The sequence below is a fragment of the Aythya fuligula genome, chromosome 5 (assembly GCF_009819795.1).
Source record: "Aythya fuligula isolate bAytFul2 chromosome 5, bAytFul2.pri, whole genome shotgun sequence".
Lineage (NCBI taxonomy): Eukaryota > Metazoa > Chordata > Aves > Anseriformes > Anatidae > Aythya > Aythya fuligula.
In genome coordinates this window covers 27690987-27707900 of record NC_045563.1, presented here as the reverse complement: position 1 = coordinate 27707900, position 16914 = coordinate 27690987, and the positions used below count along the sequence as shown (strand labels likewise).

Here is a 16914-nt window from a genome sequence, read left to right as displayed (position 1 = left end):
TCTTCTGTCAGAGAGAAACTGAAATGGGATCTCCAGAAACAAGCAACACGTATGGTAAAAGACTGAAAACAAACATTTTCGATTGTAGTTAGACACGATTGAGTTTAGCCTCTTCACCGTGTTGGAACAAGCTGACATCGGTCATGTTCATATGCAATCTGAACGTAACTCCTTAAACAATTTAAAGCCATCTTTAAAAAGTTTCTCTCTAATTCTGATAGGTAAATATACAAATGAAACATTTTTAGGTTCACTTCTTCTAAAACAGGAAGGCAGAGAAGACCAGCAACAGAATCCTTTTCTTGAACTTTCTGGAGCAAAACCTCATATAGTGAACCTCTACAGCTGCCGTCTAGAGAAGAAAATGCCTGCTTGAACTACCATCAACTCTAATAGCTAGGTGGCATATCGTGAAAAAAATATGGAAGGAAAATGATACAAGGAGCTGAAGTGGCTGACATTTAAAATTAAGGTTGGCTGATCTCTTTCCAAATCTGAAGACTGTATGTAAAACTAACATTACATGGAGGAGAACCAATAACCCAATTCAGGAGTAAGAAGTTGCTTTTTGAGAGTTTTGAAAACAAACCTGTAAGTCAGGCTTCAAAAACTCCTGTCCATCCCACAACTAATTTCAAATTCTTTTATTAAAAAAAAAAAAAAAAAAAAAGTGAAATATTTAACTAGAATAAACTTTTTCTTCTTCTTCTTAAAGCCTTTATCAAAGCCTAGTAATAAGCGTGGTGTCTAGATGAATTAACCAACAATGAGCATGCCATTCTAAGGACTGGTGATCAATTTGCACTGTATGCATATCTAACTTCCAATATGTGCTTTTGGGTTCTCAAGCTATGTCTATCAAGACAGTTGCTGACAGCATGCAAAAGTCTCACAAGGGCCCAACATTACACCTACTTCAGATGCAAACCAGTTTAATTCAGCTGAGTCATGGACAGAGCAATGGACAATGCAAAGACTAACACATTAATTGCAGCAGCCCAGGACGAAGTGTCTACAACACCCCATGACTATTTACAAAGGAAAATCTTAGTCAGAACTTACTCCCTAAATGCTGCAGGAGACAGGGCTCTATAACTTCCATTCAGAAAAGGAGGAGTTAAACGGGTGCCAACAGTAACATTGCACCCAGTTCATATAAAAAGAGGAAGCTGATTTTTCCTCAGAGTCCACTAGAACTCTGGCAGGGAAGATGTTCTGGATCAAAAGGGAGCAGACGGCTTTACTGCCCAGGTCAAGGCTTAGTAGGGTTGTGAGACTTGCTGTGCTCTACTTCTCCAGAGAAATGGATATTTGATAGGTTTTTCTTTTTCTTTGGTATGAAGAGGTCTCAGGTGGCATCAGAGCTATTCAGAAATGTCTTTGGGGATTACTGCATTGTACTGGTTATTGCCTGAAATCATAGGATTTCTGTTGCCAAGAACCTTCCTACTGCCGTTAGGAAGAGATACTTCCACTGTCAGGTTTACAAGTGTCATTCTGAGAACTTACGGTCTCAACTTGTGTTTTCTGAGGGGACCAGTATTATCAAAACAACAACTGAGACTGCAAAGGGCAAATGCGAGAAGAGCATGACCAGCAGCAGCTCATTCAAAGCTTCCTGCTGGATTCCCAATACAAAGAAACTACAGTTTTCAGCATTCACTGAGTAACATTTACTTACCTGAGCAACATCAAAAGAAGCTTACTCAACTTTTGACCTCTCTACTGTGACCAGAAGCCCTAATTAGAGCCAGAATCAAGGGAAATTGTTATGTCAAAGCGTTTCCTCAAGGACTCTTCAAGATGTCCCAATTTCCCAAAACACCCCCCAACATAAGCTACCTACTTGCCATCAAAGGATAATGGTTATTTTCTCACAGGCTGAGTCAGATTTGAACCAGAGGAAAACACGTAACTAATTCTAAGCTAACTAGTCCCTGCCATCTTCCATCTGCCTTTTGAAAAGGAAGTTCCCTGTGACACAAAACAGTCTCACTGTCTGCTATAGTTAGCAGCTCCCACATTGAAAAGATGTACTGTGCCACAACCAGCAAATGCCAAAGGGGACACAGAGGCATTAAAAAAAAAAAAAAAAAAAGCAAATGACGAACAAGAGAAACTTTGCTCAGTGCTTAAGAGTTTAAAAACTCTGCCCCTGGAGAATTCAATTCCTTGTGCTCTGATGTGTCCTCCTGCTGTTTAACTGAGCTCTGTGGACTCACAGCTGCTGCTCTGTGCAGGCCCAGGACTGTTTCTAGAAGGAAGCACATGGAAAAGACAAACACCTTATCCCCACTCAGAATAGCAAACCCTGAGTCATAGTAAAGACAGCAACACAGAAGGAAAGTCAGAAGTCTGAATTATACCGGTGATGACAGGGTGAGTAAGAAGAAAGCTGTACTTAGCTGATGCTGCTCTCATTAGATTGTGTTCTACCTTGCCCATGCCTCCTCCCCACTTTCATATCCAAAATGCCTTCAAGTTCCTGACACATCATGATCCAGTCTGGACTTCAAAACTGTAACCTATATCAAGTAGATGTGAGTCACTTAAGAATAAGAAGAGTTCAGCTATTTGCTAACATCCGTATTATGAAGAGGGCAAGGGAAATGCCACATAGTAGCAGAAAAATTGCTCACATCTAAAAAGTCTTGATCTTACTTTCCAACATCCTATGCCTCGAACCTGTGATTACTACACTGAGATAAGACATTCCCAGGCAGAGTTCTGGGGAGGACGGGGGATAAACAAAAAATCAAGCAGTGCAGCCTTTTACTTCTTTGCTAGATTTCCAAAGTTGCAGAGGTAGATTGACAAATTAAAAGAACAACCTCTGAGCTGAAAAATCTCTCGCTTTCTAGCATACATCTGATCACAAATCAGTAACGTTCTAGATTTTCAATGAGAGATCGGTGAAGAACTTTGAGAATTTGAACAATTAGTAGCAACTTCAAAAACTTTCTAGAGATACACAGATAAAAAGCTTCTCTTGCCCTGAAGATGATGCATTACGTGGCATTTACATGCCTCTGCTCACGAGGTTTAATAGCTCTTGGCAGGAATTCCAGCTTACATCCACAAAGTGTCCTGAGCCAAGGAAGTAATACACAATCATTATACAAGGATCTCATCAGTTCAGTTTAGGCCTTAAAGTTGAGTGAAACGTAGCAGTTATGAAGAATGTAGGATGTGCATTAGGAGTCCTGCTGAAAGGTATTTGGAAGAGAGAACTGTTAGCAACTTGCCCTGGAGTTGTAGCTGTTCCCAATTAACCAGGGCCAGCTCTAAGGAGTTAAAAAGTAGGTGTGGAAAGTGATGGTGGTGAGGGAAATTTGGTCTCTGCCTCATTTAGGTACATCATCATTCTGTACTGCGTTTCTACCTGTCACCTCCCCACCACTCATGGGGATTTGGGACTAGAAGGTATAAATCAGGAATCCACTCAGTCAACAGAAAAATGGGAAAGTGCAAGTTCAAGTGCTTGGAAAATACTAAGAACAAAAGCAGGAGAACAAATGAGGACAGGCTGTTCTCTGCAGAACAAGGAGGCAATGAGAGGCAGAGCTGTGAAGACACCGAACACGCACCTACAGCACACGAAGCTGAGCACTGTAATCGGGAGGCAAGAATGGCAGGCTCCTCAACGGGTGGGGAAGCTGTTCACCCCAGGCACTGTTTCTCTGAAGAAGGAAGCTGTTTTGCAGAACAAATAGAAGTTCGCTATCTATGACTTCCAAAATTGCTAATGAGCCATTTCCATCACTTTTAACATTGACATTAAATGAATTTTAGCAACCTAAGGCAAGATAATACCCTGGCCAGCTTGTAAAAAAAAGTGATGTCTCCTCTTACTCCCTATGAGCCCCTCTCTACCTGTAGCAGCAGCACAGTACAATCTCCAGCAGCCAATGTTTGCTCCCTTCTGAGGCAGTAGCCCCAAATCAGTATTTTTCTACTCCGAATCTAAATGAAATCAGGAGAAATAAGACACAAGAGCTCCCAAAACCACAACTCCCACATCAGTAGGAAAGCATGCACTGGGAGAATTGCTAATGATTTTGTTTTAAGTAACATGATCAGATAATTGAAGTTTCCAGGGCTGAAGCAAAATATTTTCCACATGACCAAAATAAATAAATTAATGTAGAACTAGGCAGACTCCTGTAACACAGACATCTTCATCACTTCGCAGGCAGTGAAAGAGGAGTAACCACAGACAAGAAGATGCCGTCTTGGTTCCACTGTTTGCTGTTCAGTATGGCTGCTCCCAAACTACGATGTCCTGAAGTAATCCCCTGTGTATTTCATAAACCCTCCTAAGTCATGGCAAAGCCACAGTAAACAGCAAGGAAGACAGAAACTGCAGAGGGCTATACAAAGTCTTAGGCGATTTTGAAAAATCTCTTTTTGGGATTAATTTGGAGAGTAGGAAAAGGCAACTGGATAGAGAGATATCCTTTCAGGTTTTTGCATTCCAAACACCCACTGAGGGCCAGGGAAAAGCCAAGGAAAGCATGCCTGGGGTCTGGTGGGAACACAGCACCATCTCGTGGAGTGAAGAGAAGCAATATAGGAAACAAGAAATAAGTATTTCAGCACTTGAGACATCTGCAGCTTGGCTTTTTGACAGCCTGCTCTTCTAGCAGGTTAACAAATCTCTCTATCGAATTTGTGCTTTAAAAAAAAAGTTCACTGCAGATCTATAAAGAACAAATGAACAACAAACAACTCCCTATTTTTATCTCTCAAACTCATCACTGTTAACATAAACACTGGGGCCTCTTCATAAATAGAGACGTGTGGGCAGATAACCATCTGTACTGAATGCTATTTGCCAGCAGGCCGAGCGCAGCTGTGAGCACCCTTTTCCTACAAGGCTGAATCTCCTGTGCTTAAGATGGACAAAGAAAACAGGTCTCCAAAAAAACTAAACTTACCAGGAGTTGAGACCTGTCCTTCCCATGCATTCTGTGCTGGGAAAGCAAAAAAGCCCTTTTCCATTTAGAAGAAAGGCTTGCAGGATACTCACAAAGGAAGCTATTCCACTTTCCTCTATTTGCTCCCAGACATGAAGGCATGCTTACAGAGCATCTAGGAGTGACTGAAGTCACTCAGCTGGTTCACTTCTTCAGCATCATAAGGAAGAATTTCCTGGCACCACTGAAGGTGATATGAAAGCCCAGATAGTTTCTCCTTCATTGGCTGAACTCAGACAAATTCATCTCCACAGCAGAAAGCACCTGAGTGTAATGGCTTCTAAAGAAAGTAGGAAAATGCAGGGGTCTCTGTGCAAGATGAAGTTGATCTTACATTGCTGCCTGCAAGCATAGTGCTATACTTATCTCCAGTTTAGCAAATATTTCCCAGTTTATTCTTATTTCATCTTAGTCTTCAGCATGAAATTTGTTTAAAATACAGGAAGCATTATGATAAACTGTTTATCCATTTTGAATAACTCATATGAGTTTACTACAGGTCTCTCAAGTGTGAGATTTGGGCTGTGATCTCTAATTTAAGTTTAAATGACTTGGTCTTATAAATCTTCCACGTGCACAAACCTTCAGTAGCAATTCCATAGCATGCTGGAGACCTCTGTGAGGATGCTTCCCCTGAGACAAAGCACCAGTTAGTGTCCAATACCAATCAGAATTATCTGTTTCAGCTGGATGAGGTAAGGATCTTAAGCCTTCAGACTTTTCAAGCCAGAGTGAATGCTGATTAAATTCACTGCCAGTACTGAAGTACAAAAATAGAGAAAATGGGCTATTTACATCCCTTTTTTTTTTTTTTTTTTTCAAACAAACAAACAAACAAACAAACAAAAAAACCTTGCAGTACAAACTGTTAGCCACTAAGATTTATGCTTCAACAACAGGAAGCACAGACCGATCTGCCTCACCTCAGTCTCAGCATGCAAGCAACTGGAACTGAAACAAGATGAGATCTCAAGATATTCTTCAAGCTGCAGCACAATCTGCTGCACCTGTAGATGGAGAAACCCAGGCTAATCCTGAATTTAAGGGCACAGGATTAACGTGGTGCCCTACCTGGTCTACAATACCATGCAAGCGTATGCCACTCAGCAGTGCTTCAGACAGGTATTTCAGGTATCTGTGTACAGCAACTCAACTACCACATGTTTATGCTGCACAGAGTACTGTTACTACAGATCAGCATCATGCCCCACTAGGTCACTTTGCACTTTTTCTGGAGTCAAACATTATGCCCACAGACTTCTCTCACATGCTGCAAACCAGATGTTTTCCTACCCCTTATCAAGTAGGTAGAGTGCCTACAACTGTTAGCCCGCAGCCAGATTCCCAATCACTGTTTCTGAGAACATCTACTCAACAACACTGACTGTGGGCTTGAAAGCCAGCTCTGTGCTGGTAACACAACTAATCCCATGTTACAAAAACAAAGCAGAAAACTCAGTCTTTTACCGATGTCAGCAATGGCTTCTGTAGTATGTAGTTGGCTTAGATCCCTAACTCAAACCCTGGAACACAGGCACCTCTTATGACAGTCTGCATTTCCAGGTGCAAGACACCTGACTGCTGAAGTCTCCAGTATTAGAACAAAATACCAGTATTAGACCTCTCTTCAGCTTCAGTCCTGGGAAGATCTGTGACAGATAAACTATTAAAGACACAGATGCTTCTATGGGACCTACAAACCGTATGATGGATGGCTTGTGATATTGCTATCTATCTTCATCATTTGCCTGAGATCAGCAGGGCAGAAATGTAACAGACAGAAGGTCATTTAGTGTAATCTGAGAAAGAAAAAAAAAGGAAAAGAAATATGACAGATAACTATGGGAAGCCAGAAAAACTGACACCAGCTTTGCTGTGGCCAAGCACTGCAATTAGGTTTCAAAAAAGAGACAAGAGGAGAAATAGAGCTTCAACCACACTTCCTTCAAAATCAACATGCTAGAGTCTCTTTGAAAGAAAAAATTGCTTATATTTGGCAGGTGTATTATTAAATTCTGAGTCTAGTCAAGACACTCTGGTCTTGAGGTCAGTTATATTATCTGAGTCAGCTCCCCAGCGAACACAAGTACTACTGCTCTCAGGTTGAGGCTTGAGGCACTTGGACAGAAGCACACCACGAAGATCAAATGTCTCTCTGCTTTCCTATGGAAAGAGACATTTCCTGCTCTCCCTCCCACCCCACTCACAATTATGCTCGAGTGCCGTTGGCAAAGGAAACGTCCTGAAAGGCATCCCCTTCCAGACGAGGGAGGTCACCTGAAGCATGAGCTCCTGCTGCTCATCTCCAACACTGGGAAGAGCCATAAGGATTCACACTGCAGCACAGTGATTAAATCATCCTCCTCTACAAAGGGGATGGTGATCTAACTTTGGTCAACACCTTGAAACCAAGACTGTCTTTTTTCTCAGGTATTTGAAGCTCTCTTGGATGACTTTCAAAACAAATTAATCATTTTGATGAAGCAATAAATCCTGAACTTCATTTTGAAAAGAATGAAATCAACCACATCTCTCCTTTTTATTCCTTCTTCATTTTTATCTGTTCAGATCTATCCTAAGAATTTCACTAATACATAAACAGCTAACTGGAATCTCAGTTAAACACTTCCCTCTAAGAGAAGTCCCGTTATTTGATTTTTCTCTTTTTTTTTTTTTATATTTTATTTTATTTTTCTTATTCTAAAGGGCATTTCCTTCCACTGTCACCGAAGTTCGCTCATGGCCCCCAAGTCCTAAAAACACAAGGTAACTGCAGTCAGCCCCATGCTCCACTCCCAGCATCACACAGGGCTCAAATGTCAGCATGCAGCGAAACACCTCCACAAAAACAGTCAAATCCACCAAAAAACTGTTCCCCCTCACACAGCTTGTTTCACAGGTACCCAAGCAGCCAGTTTCAATCTGCCCCTCAGGGATCATTATTAAGATAACTGTAATTAAGGTTTTGCATCTAATCCCCAATGTTCCACAGCTGAGATTATTATACCAGCTCCTGGGTAACAAGATTGCAATGTAACAAAGATATGTCCCCAAACACAGCTAAACTCCACTGGAGATCAATAGGTAGCCTTCCTCCAATGACAGGCAATAATTAGTACATAAGGCAGACAGGATAATGAACAAGAATACTCTTCAGGACCTCTCATTCCTCTGGCCTTTGTTTTTCTATCAATAATTTTCATCGCAAAAAAATGGATAAGCATACAAGATTTCTCTTTTTCCCCCACTCACACCTGCCTCCTGCCTTGTAAGCTCTAAAGCCTACAAGAAGGGAAAAAAATCTATCACTGCTTGCATTCCTCTGCATGTTGGCTTTCTCTCAGCTGTTTGTTCCCTGTAAATATTTTATGACATATTTACCCATGCTAATGATTGTAATTTTAAAGGTAGCTTTCAGTCTAAAATATGAAACACACACATATATATGCATGTCTTTCTTAAAAGAAGTAGGCATATTTGATATGTGGACTCAGGGAATCCCAAGCCAGACATTCATCTCATCAGCAATACTGACGTAGACTTCAAGTTACCTCACTGAAGTCAAAAGAACTATTTCATATTTATAAAAGCATTACTACAAAGAAAATTTAGTCCATAAAATGCAAAGACCACCTTCTGTCTCTATCTATCTGGCTCCCACCCATTAATGTAGGCTCCTCTTTGCAAACCGTTTTCCAGGTAGGCAGCCTAAGAAAAGAACAAGAATCACCTAGAGTACCCCACAGGGATAAGGAGTTATAGTTTGTGCTGCAACAGAACTTCGTGCTGTCCAGGAAAGCATTAAGTGAACCCCAACCCATTTCATTAACACCATTACATCTCTTATCACACTTAGAATGACTTAAAAGCACAGGCATCTAACTGGATTGGGTATTGCACAGATGGGAGAGCACACAAAACCCAGAAAGTGGGGCAGAAAATGGAGTGGCCTCCTCCAAGCCCAAGCTTCCGTAGAGGAAATCAGGCCTAACCTGAGATTCAAATTCTCAGATGCTATAGCACTAGTCATGGCTGATTGATAGAGGAACAAAGAAGCAATGAAATAAAAGCCACCTGTGCTTTCACATGCTTTAGTGACTGGCATATACTGTCACAGATAACAGCGGAACAGCTGCAGGAAGATTAACAGGCTTTTGCAACTGTGTGGTTTTCTCTGCACAAGTTCAGGTATCACCTGCTGCCCTGAAACTTGGTGATGCTGATGAAACTTGGTGTAAGATTGACCTGGAGTACTGGGCACTACAATTGAGTAGAAGTTTCACAGTGTTATATGGAAAAGAATACACTTAAAATAATGGTTGCTTTTGCCTGCAAAAGCCAACATTACATTTGCCATCAGCTTCCAAATTCAGTACTGTAGCATCTTCTGTGAAAGAGCTGATTTAAGATGAGAGTCTTTGAAAAGTGAAGTTGATGGTTGAAGCCTATTCTGGTGTTTTCCTCGAGTTTTTACCTTTACTGCTTCTTAAAGCAAATACGGACATATGATATTAAAAGGAAAAAGCTACATTTAAAATTCATCAAATCCTTGTTATATTCAATAGTTCAGAACACTTCACTTAGTAACTTACATTCAGCAGAAATATGTGCTTCGAGATTATCATCAGCAAACGTAGGTTGGGGTGGGCTGACAGAACAGTCAGCCTCCTATTTTGTTGTACCATTTCTGTTACCACTGTCAGCTTACATCAGGGCTTTCTCAGAGATCATACCCTGCACCTGCCATTATCGAAGAAACAGTTTCTGAGACCAGCTCTTTCATGGGCCAAAATACCAAGTATCACTCACTCAGTTACTTGTAACACAAAAAGTGGTAATTAGTGCCAGGACCACCAAGTATTATGTTAAAAAAAAAAAAGTTACCAATGAGAGACATGACCAAAGAGGAGCTAAATTATGGCAAGATTCTTCTGTGACATACCTATGAAAATGGCATAGCTGCTGAGCAATGTTAGAAGCGAATTAAGAAACTGCTTGAACTGCTCAGGGGTTGATACTGAAGCTGTTAACACTGCCACCTGTAAAAAGTCTCCCTCCTGTCCTGTTGAAGTTTGCAGCATGGCTGGGCCATTGCTTATGTGCTGACAGCAGCCAGGTGTGCACAGATATCAATGACTGATTGCAGCTCTCATCCTAAATGCTCCTTCTGCCAAGCTGTTGAAGCAATTGTAATTAAATTGCTCACTGGAGACCTCACAGCATTTTGGGGATCACAAAAGGATAAAGTTGGCTAGCTTTCACATTTGAAAAAAAATAAAAAAAGAAACACTGCTGTCAGGGCACCTTGAGGAGATGTTGAAAGGTGCAGAAGAAGCAATTCCAAAAAGCACCTGTCACTCAAATTCCCCTTCTCTCACCCAGAAGAGGCACACCCAGGTTCCTCCCTGAAGTTAACACTACCCTTCTTTCATGACTCCCAAAGGGCACACGGGGCAAGCTCGTGATCTGCAGCCTGATCTGATGCTTTACAGCTATTACTCAAAGGCAGGAAAATGCCTTTAAGTACACAGAAAAGCATCAGGCATTCTTAAACCACCCAAATCTTAATTACATAGTGGATTATTACCAAGCAACAGAAAAGTCCACTGTGCTTCAGTAAGAAGCAGAGACACATCTCTGCCCTGAAGACTTCACAGTTACTTGGAGTGGCAGTGCAAATGAAAATAAACAGTAGTAAGAAGGGTAAAAGCAGAGTTCACAATCCAAATCACAATAGCACAATTTACATCATATATTAAACTCCAAAGTTGCATTTCCCTCCTCTTTATTAGAGGATAAGGATATACAGAGGTAAGGATAAGGTCATACAGAGACAGGGACAGAAGATGCCAAAGGCTTCGGGTAGGAACTGCAAATGAGCCTCCAGGCAGAAAATACTAGTTATAGTAGAGGGTACATAAAAGAGCACTGAGTAAGCGAGGGCAAAGCACAAGGAGGGAAGAAGTAGGCAGGGTGCCTGACCTGCTGTAACGAAGTATGATTCACTCAAGATAAATCAGAGGTGACTCTTGCTTCACGTAGGGTGGATGTCTCTGTAGTATCAAAGGCAAATCCCTAAGTGTGCTGATATTTAAACAGTTGACTGATTTAGCCATGCATGACTAAAGAAGTCTATACAGATTTATTTTCTACACACTAGCAACCTCTTGCTCTCTGACTCACTCAGTGATAAGCTGGGCACATTACAAATGAACGTGTGGTAATTAAACATGAACAATGAAAATGGCTTTTGCAAGTAAATCAAGCTGAGTATGCTGACATGGACAAAAATTGTCCCAGATGGTGGCAAACAAAAAATTATTGACAAGAGGGACCATCTCCCAACTGGGGGTTAGAATTCCTCCCTAGAGATAACCATAACCACTTTGTGGCACAGGCAACACAAGAGGGGAGCATGAATGGCTCGCAAACACATCAGAATAAAGCTATCACCATGAAGTCATGGTTACTACTTCAGCCATTCTCCATGTTAACAGTCTCCTCTCATGACTATCTGCCATGCTATTTAAACAGGGATGAAGAAAGCTGGTTCTGCCACTGCCTCTTTGGAACCTCACCTACAGAATATGCTCCACAAGCATCAACCCACTTGCTCATTTATTCACTTACATGGGGGTGAAGGGAAGGACAGTAATGGAAGAGGGAAGGGTGTGCTCTAGCATCCCTGGCACCTCACCCAGAACACACACGTGGCAGTGAGGCCACTTTCAGTCTCCCTCATTCAATCCAAAATGCTGTATGCTTTCATCTCAAATATTGCTCTTAGATTTCATTTATTAATTTTCATATCCTTCCTTTAAAAATCAAGGGAAGAAAAGATTTTGGATACTAAGCCTCACTCACTATGATTACAGAACTTAAGCTCACAAAAGCTCTTGCTACGACAGTGCTAAGTCAATGAATAAAAGAGCAAAGTCACCATGACTTCCTTTTCCTCTGATCCTTACCTCCTTCAAATGTGATTCACCAACAGACAGTAGAAGTAGATAGCTTATGCATCACATGGAAAGGATTATTTGAAGAGAAATATAACTTATGCAAAAAGAACAACAGCCCTGAATATTGCCTCTCCCTCAGACAAAAAAAAAATAAACAAAACAAGCACTTCTTAGGAAAACAATCCCATTAAAAGGTTAGAAGATTGCTCTGTTTATCAACAGGCTCTTTGAAATGCATGCAGACTGGAAGCACATGAAGATATATATACAAGATGATAAACTTCGGCTGCCTTTGCTTTTTACCAAACAAATCGAAAACTTGTTTTTAAACCAGGTATATATTAACACCCAGAGTTTATAAATAAATGAAAAAATACCCCCCAAAAAGCCAAATCAAGAGCCAGCAGATGGACTTAAAAACTGTTTCAACAATGATATAAAAAAAGCTGTTTGTAAAAGCGCTTTATACACTCCTTGCGCTTGTCACTGCTGCAGGCTATTGATCTTTTACAGACAGCCTCCACTAATACATACTCATGTTAGTCTGGCAATTTCTCCTGCAAAGCTTGACCCTTGGTGTTACCCATCTGCATGAGGCACTGAGTAACAAGCAGTATTTTCTATTATCTAGTTTTACATACATATACCATTCCCAGTAGCTAGACCGCTGAAGGGTTTTTAGTTTTCTATGCATTCTCTCTGTGCAAGGAAAAAAATGTCATTGTTTGTCCAGACAAATGAGAACAAGAATAAAGTAAGGAATCTCTAAAGCTGTTTCTAGGCCAAGAGTTAAGCACATGCCATATCTCAGGTAAGAGTCTATAACTACCATGTTTTCATTGGAGATCATGCTATTAACCCACTTCAATTAAATTAGTTAGGCAGGATGGAGTTCCCTTCAGATGCAATGCATTTCATTAATATTGCAGGTTAACTTCCAACTCTGGTACCTTATCTGCTTGAAGTTGCACATTTGAACAGTTCATACAACACACAATGCTCTGGAACATAAAAGTTGTTCAATATCCATAAGTACCAACTGCAGTGTAATAATGGTGATTTCCTGCTTCTTTGAGTAACAAACAAATCATGAGAATAGGTTGAAAGCCCAGATTTATTGAATGTGTTGCTAGACTGCTTAAAACATCTGTAAAGAGTAAGAATTGAGGAACTGTTTCAAGAAAAAAAGGGAAGAACACATCTTATATGGCAAGGAGAAATGAGGAATTGCTTCAAAAAAAAAGGAAGAACACATCTTAAATGGCAAGGAGAATGGAGCTAGCATTTCCCAAATAGTGCCATTTCTTCCATTTATATCTTTTTTTATAGGTGCAAGTACTAGCCAGGACACAGGGCAGATGTTCAAATTCACTTTTTTGACCTTCTCAAACTGAGTTTTGTTTTAAACATAGGTGCAAAAAATTACCTAACTCGAAACACATTAAAAAGAGTATATTTATGCTCACAGCTTCTATTAATTTCTTATTCTGAGGACTCTGGATTCCTACAGTTTAAGGGACATCTAAATGTGTATGGGCATCTATAGATGTACACCCTGTATCTCCACCACCCTAGTTTATCTGTGCTTCTCCTTCACCACTCAGAAACAGCAGTCCCAAGCCAGGTACATCTAAACCGGGAATCTTAGTGGCCCAGTCCTGGAACAAGAATTAAAAAGCAAAGTGTCTCAACTAAGCTTCCTTGCCTATTGATAACATTGAGCGACTTTGCAAAGCTTAGGGTAGCAAATAACTTACAGTTGATAATTGGAGATGATCTGAAGAGGTCATGAAGAATATTTTAAAAGAATACCACCTATGTAATTTATCCATCTCAGAGCCTCTAAAATATTCTGCAAACATGTGACAATGCTAATTTCCTGGTGCGGATCCATGAGCTAACAGAAATGAAGAGAGAAATATATTTACGCATAGTTTTTCTTTTGCCACCATTTTCATTGTGTAAATCTAGACCTGTTCTATTGACTTCAGTTACCTGATATATATTAGTGGAAATAATTTGTTTATTAAAAAAAAGGAATTGCCATCCACCAAATTAATAGACTCCTTTTTTTTTTTTTTTTTTAAAAGAACAGAAAACACAATTAACCAAAAAACACCAAGACAACAAACACCAAACAACAAGAAAACAAACAAAAAAACATTCTACCAAATAGTCTGATGCATTTCTAAATAATAGCAAGGTATAGCATGGCTTCAAGTTACACAGAAGTTATCTGTCCCTGCCATCACTTACTATAAATCCAGTCTAAAGAATATGTAAATTAACTAACATACAAGTGCTTGCATTTCCCTTAGACTTGGGGGGTATGCTAACAACAATATCTAATAGATAGGAACAGGAATCAAGACTTCTCCCTCTCCACAGACACTTCATAAAATAATGAGGCAACCAGGAGCAGAAATCCCCCCTCCTGATACAAGGTAAAGACTACAAAAACATACACGAAGAGGTTATACGCACGTTTTGAAGATCTCAGTTGAAGTCCTGTTGTGTTCCAGGAATCCACATGACTTACCTTTCTGGACCATTTTCAAACCCACAACCTCCTGTGAGCATTTTTAAATCACAAGCCACGCCTGACACTGGAAAGCTGGGTACTACCTCATCTTAGTTACCCCCACTCAAATCAAGCCATTGTTTCTGCTCTGCACAGTTTCCAGCCACTAGCTCTAAAAAGCAGCAAGGAATCCCCAATTACAGACACAGAAACCTGGCTTTTTGACTCTACAGAGCCTGCTCTAAGTCATTAGCAACAGTATATCAAGGGCACTGTGACTTTCTGGAGCTGCGAAGCCCAGCATATTAGAAACAACTGATGACAGTATCAATAACCTCTTCGGAGATTTCCATAGCATGTACTCAAATACAACCCAACAGGCTCCAAAGCAGCATTTCTTTTACACAGATGTTTTTATAATTCAGACTAAGCTGAATGACTGAACAAGAGGAGTGTGGGAATGGGGAATCGGGTGTCCAATACAGCTTCCAATTTCCCCTTCTTACATACCTCTTGTTTTAAAAAAATAAAACAAAGCAGAAAATCAGAGCCACATCTGGTTGCCCTGATATAAAATGTTTCTTCTAGTCCCAGTGGAGTCATTTTGGATTCCAAATCAACTCAAAACCAGATCTGGCACTGAAGCCTCTAAATCTGTGCCCATAGTACCCTTCATACCTGCAGTACGGCCAGTGCTGCAGAATAGAGGTTGGCCTTTGCAATATCTGAGACAACTACACTGGGAGAAAGTGGGGAGCAGTTCAGGTATCACTGCTCTTAGTGAATGACTCACAGAAAAGCAGGCTTTGGGGCCCTTGGCAGGAACCAACTGTCACCACTTGTTAAGTAGTTTGTCACGTTTGCCATCAATTCAGCCACATCTCAAACTTCTATGGGAAGAGGTGTAGGTACGACAGTACCATGGCACTAATACAACACACCTTGCTGTACCACTAACAAAGTCTCCCACAAAGACCCTTAAGGAGAAGCAGCAGGCTTGTGGGATGCAGGCAGAGTGGACTGTAAGAATCTTCCAACCTTAAAATTTCAGCACACAATAAACCAAATCATTGAAAACTACTCCTATACTTACTACAATGTTTATAATATATGCTTCTTTGTTCAATTCCTTGGAGTGGGAAGAGAAATGGGAACTAGCCATCTGCTTAAATAACAGAAGTCAGGAGACAGCAGAGCTGAAGTGATTTGCTCCCTGATGACAGGAGCAAAAGCCTTATGAGGATGAGCAGAGGGAACATCTGAAGGCTCATCTCTCTCCCCAAAAGAATGACTCTTGGGTTTTGTTCAATTTTTTTTTTTATCAAAGATCTTAATATTCATTGGCAAATAACATAATATTCATATAATATTTGACAAGCAAATCAACATACCAGGGAACACAACACTGGTGCTGTTTAATTCTCCATTCAGTTTTAACTGAAAATTCTACCAACCAGTCCCCATTTTCTCTAGAACAATGCTCATCAGTTTTATATGGATTTCACATTTCTGCCACCAAAGTTTGAATGAAAACATTGAAGCATAACTCAGTATACAAGATATAGCTAGTTTGTACCTATGTAAATGGTACACACAGTACACGCAATTCATTCCTGTTTTCACTAAACAAGGAATTCAATTAACATCAATTTTCATCCCTGATCTCGTTGAGTTAGCTTTAAAAAAAAAACAGCAACATCTCTGTCCCCTGAATATCTACGTACCAAGTATAGACTTCCATATTTTCATTTTAACAATGAGAGAAATAACCTTTCCAAGAAACAAAGCTTGGCTTTACCATTGGAAAGCTTTGCATTTCCACCAAGTAAAACTGTGTTTTCTCCGTGCTCTTTCAGAACTCATAGCCCTCTCTAATCCAGTGGAAAAGGCTACTTACGGTCATTGCACTGGCTTCCCGAATATGAAGTCATGGAGCAATCACAGGTGAAACCTTCCCACTGCTGATTACAGATGCCCTGATTTGCACAGGAATCTTCCTGGCAGGTAGTGCTTGGTCCTGGAGAAGGGATGGCAAGAAAAGAATGAAACAAAGCTGAAAAAATTATCTTAGTGACGCCCACAACAATTCCAAGTCATCATTACCATTACTATCAACATTCTCATGCAGAACAGAAAAAGCACTAACCACTTTTCCATTCTTGAACGTGCAACAAACTTGAGTAAAACAGCACATAGACAATTGTACACTCCACAACAAAACAGCAAACTGTGACAGACAGGAAGGAAGAAGAGCAAACAACAAGATATTCCCTCTTAAGCAGGCTCAACTTATACGTTCAGCACTCATTCACAGAAGTTTATGATAAAATACGGTGTGATGCAAGGGAAACTGATACACTGCCAGTTCCATGTGCTTCCCCTGAAGTTTGATCCCCTTTGTTTTAGGGCTGCAGCCTAGAAAACAAGCCCATGAACAATATTTCATCCTACCTACAGA

General features: G+C 40.4%; 1 protein-coding gene across 13 annotated transcripts in view; it reads right to left on the bottom strand.

Annotated features, from left to right (window-relative positions):
• NRXN3 (neurexin 3) overlaps positions 1–16914 on the bottom strand; it is a 978580-nt gene that overhangs the window by 516490 nt on the left and 445176 nt on the right. For all 13 annotated transcript variants that reach the window (XM_032188606.1, XM_032188602.1, XM_032188603.1 and 10 more), the window contains one exon: positions 16354–16473. In XM_032188606.1, the coding sequence (XP_032044497.1) occupies positions 16354–16473 (120 nt within the window). The remainder of the gene's footprint in view (positions 1–16353; positions 16474–16914) is intronic.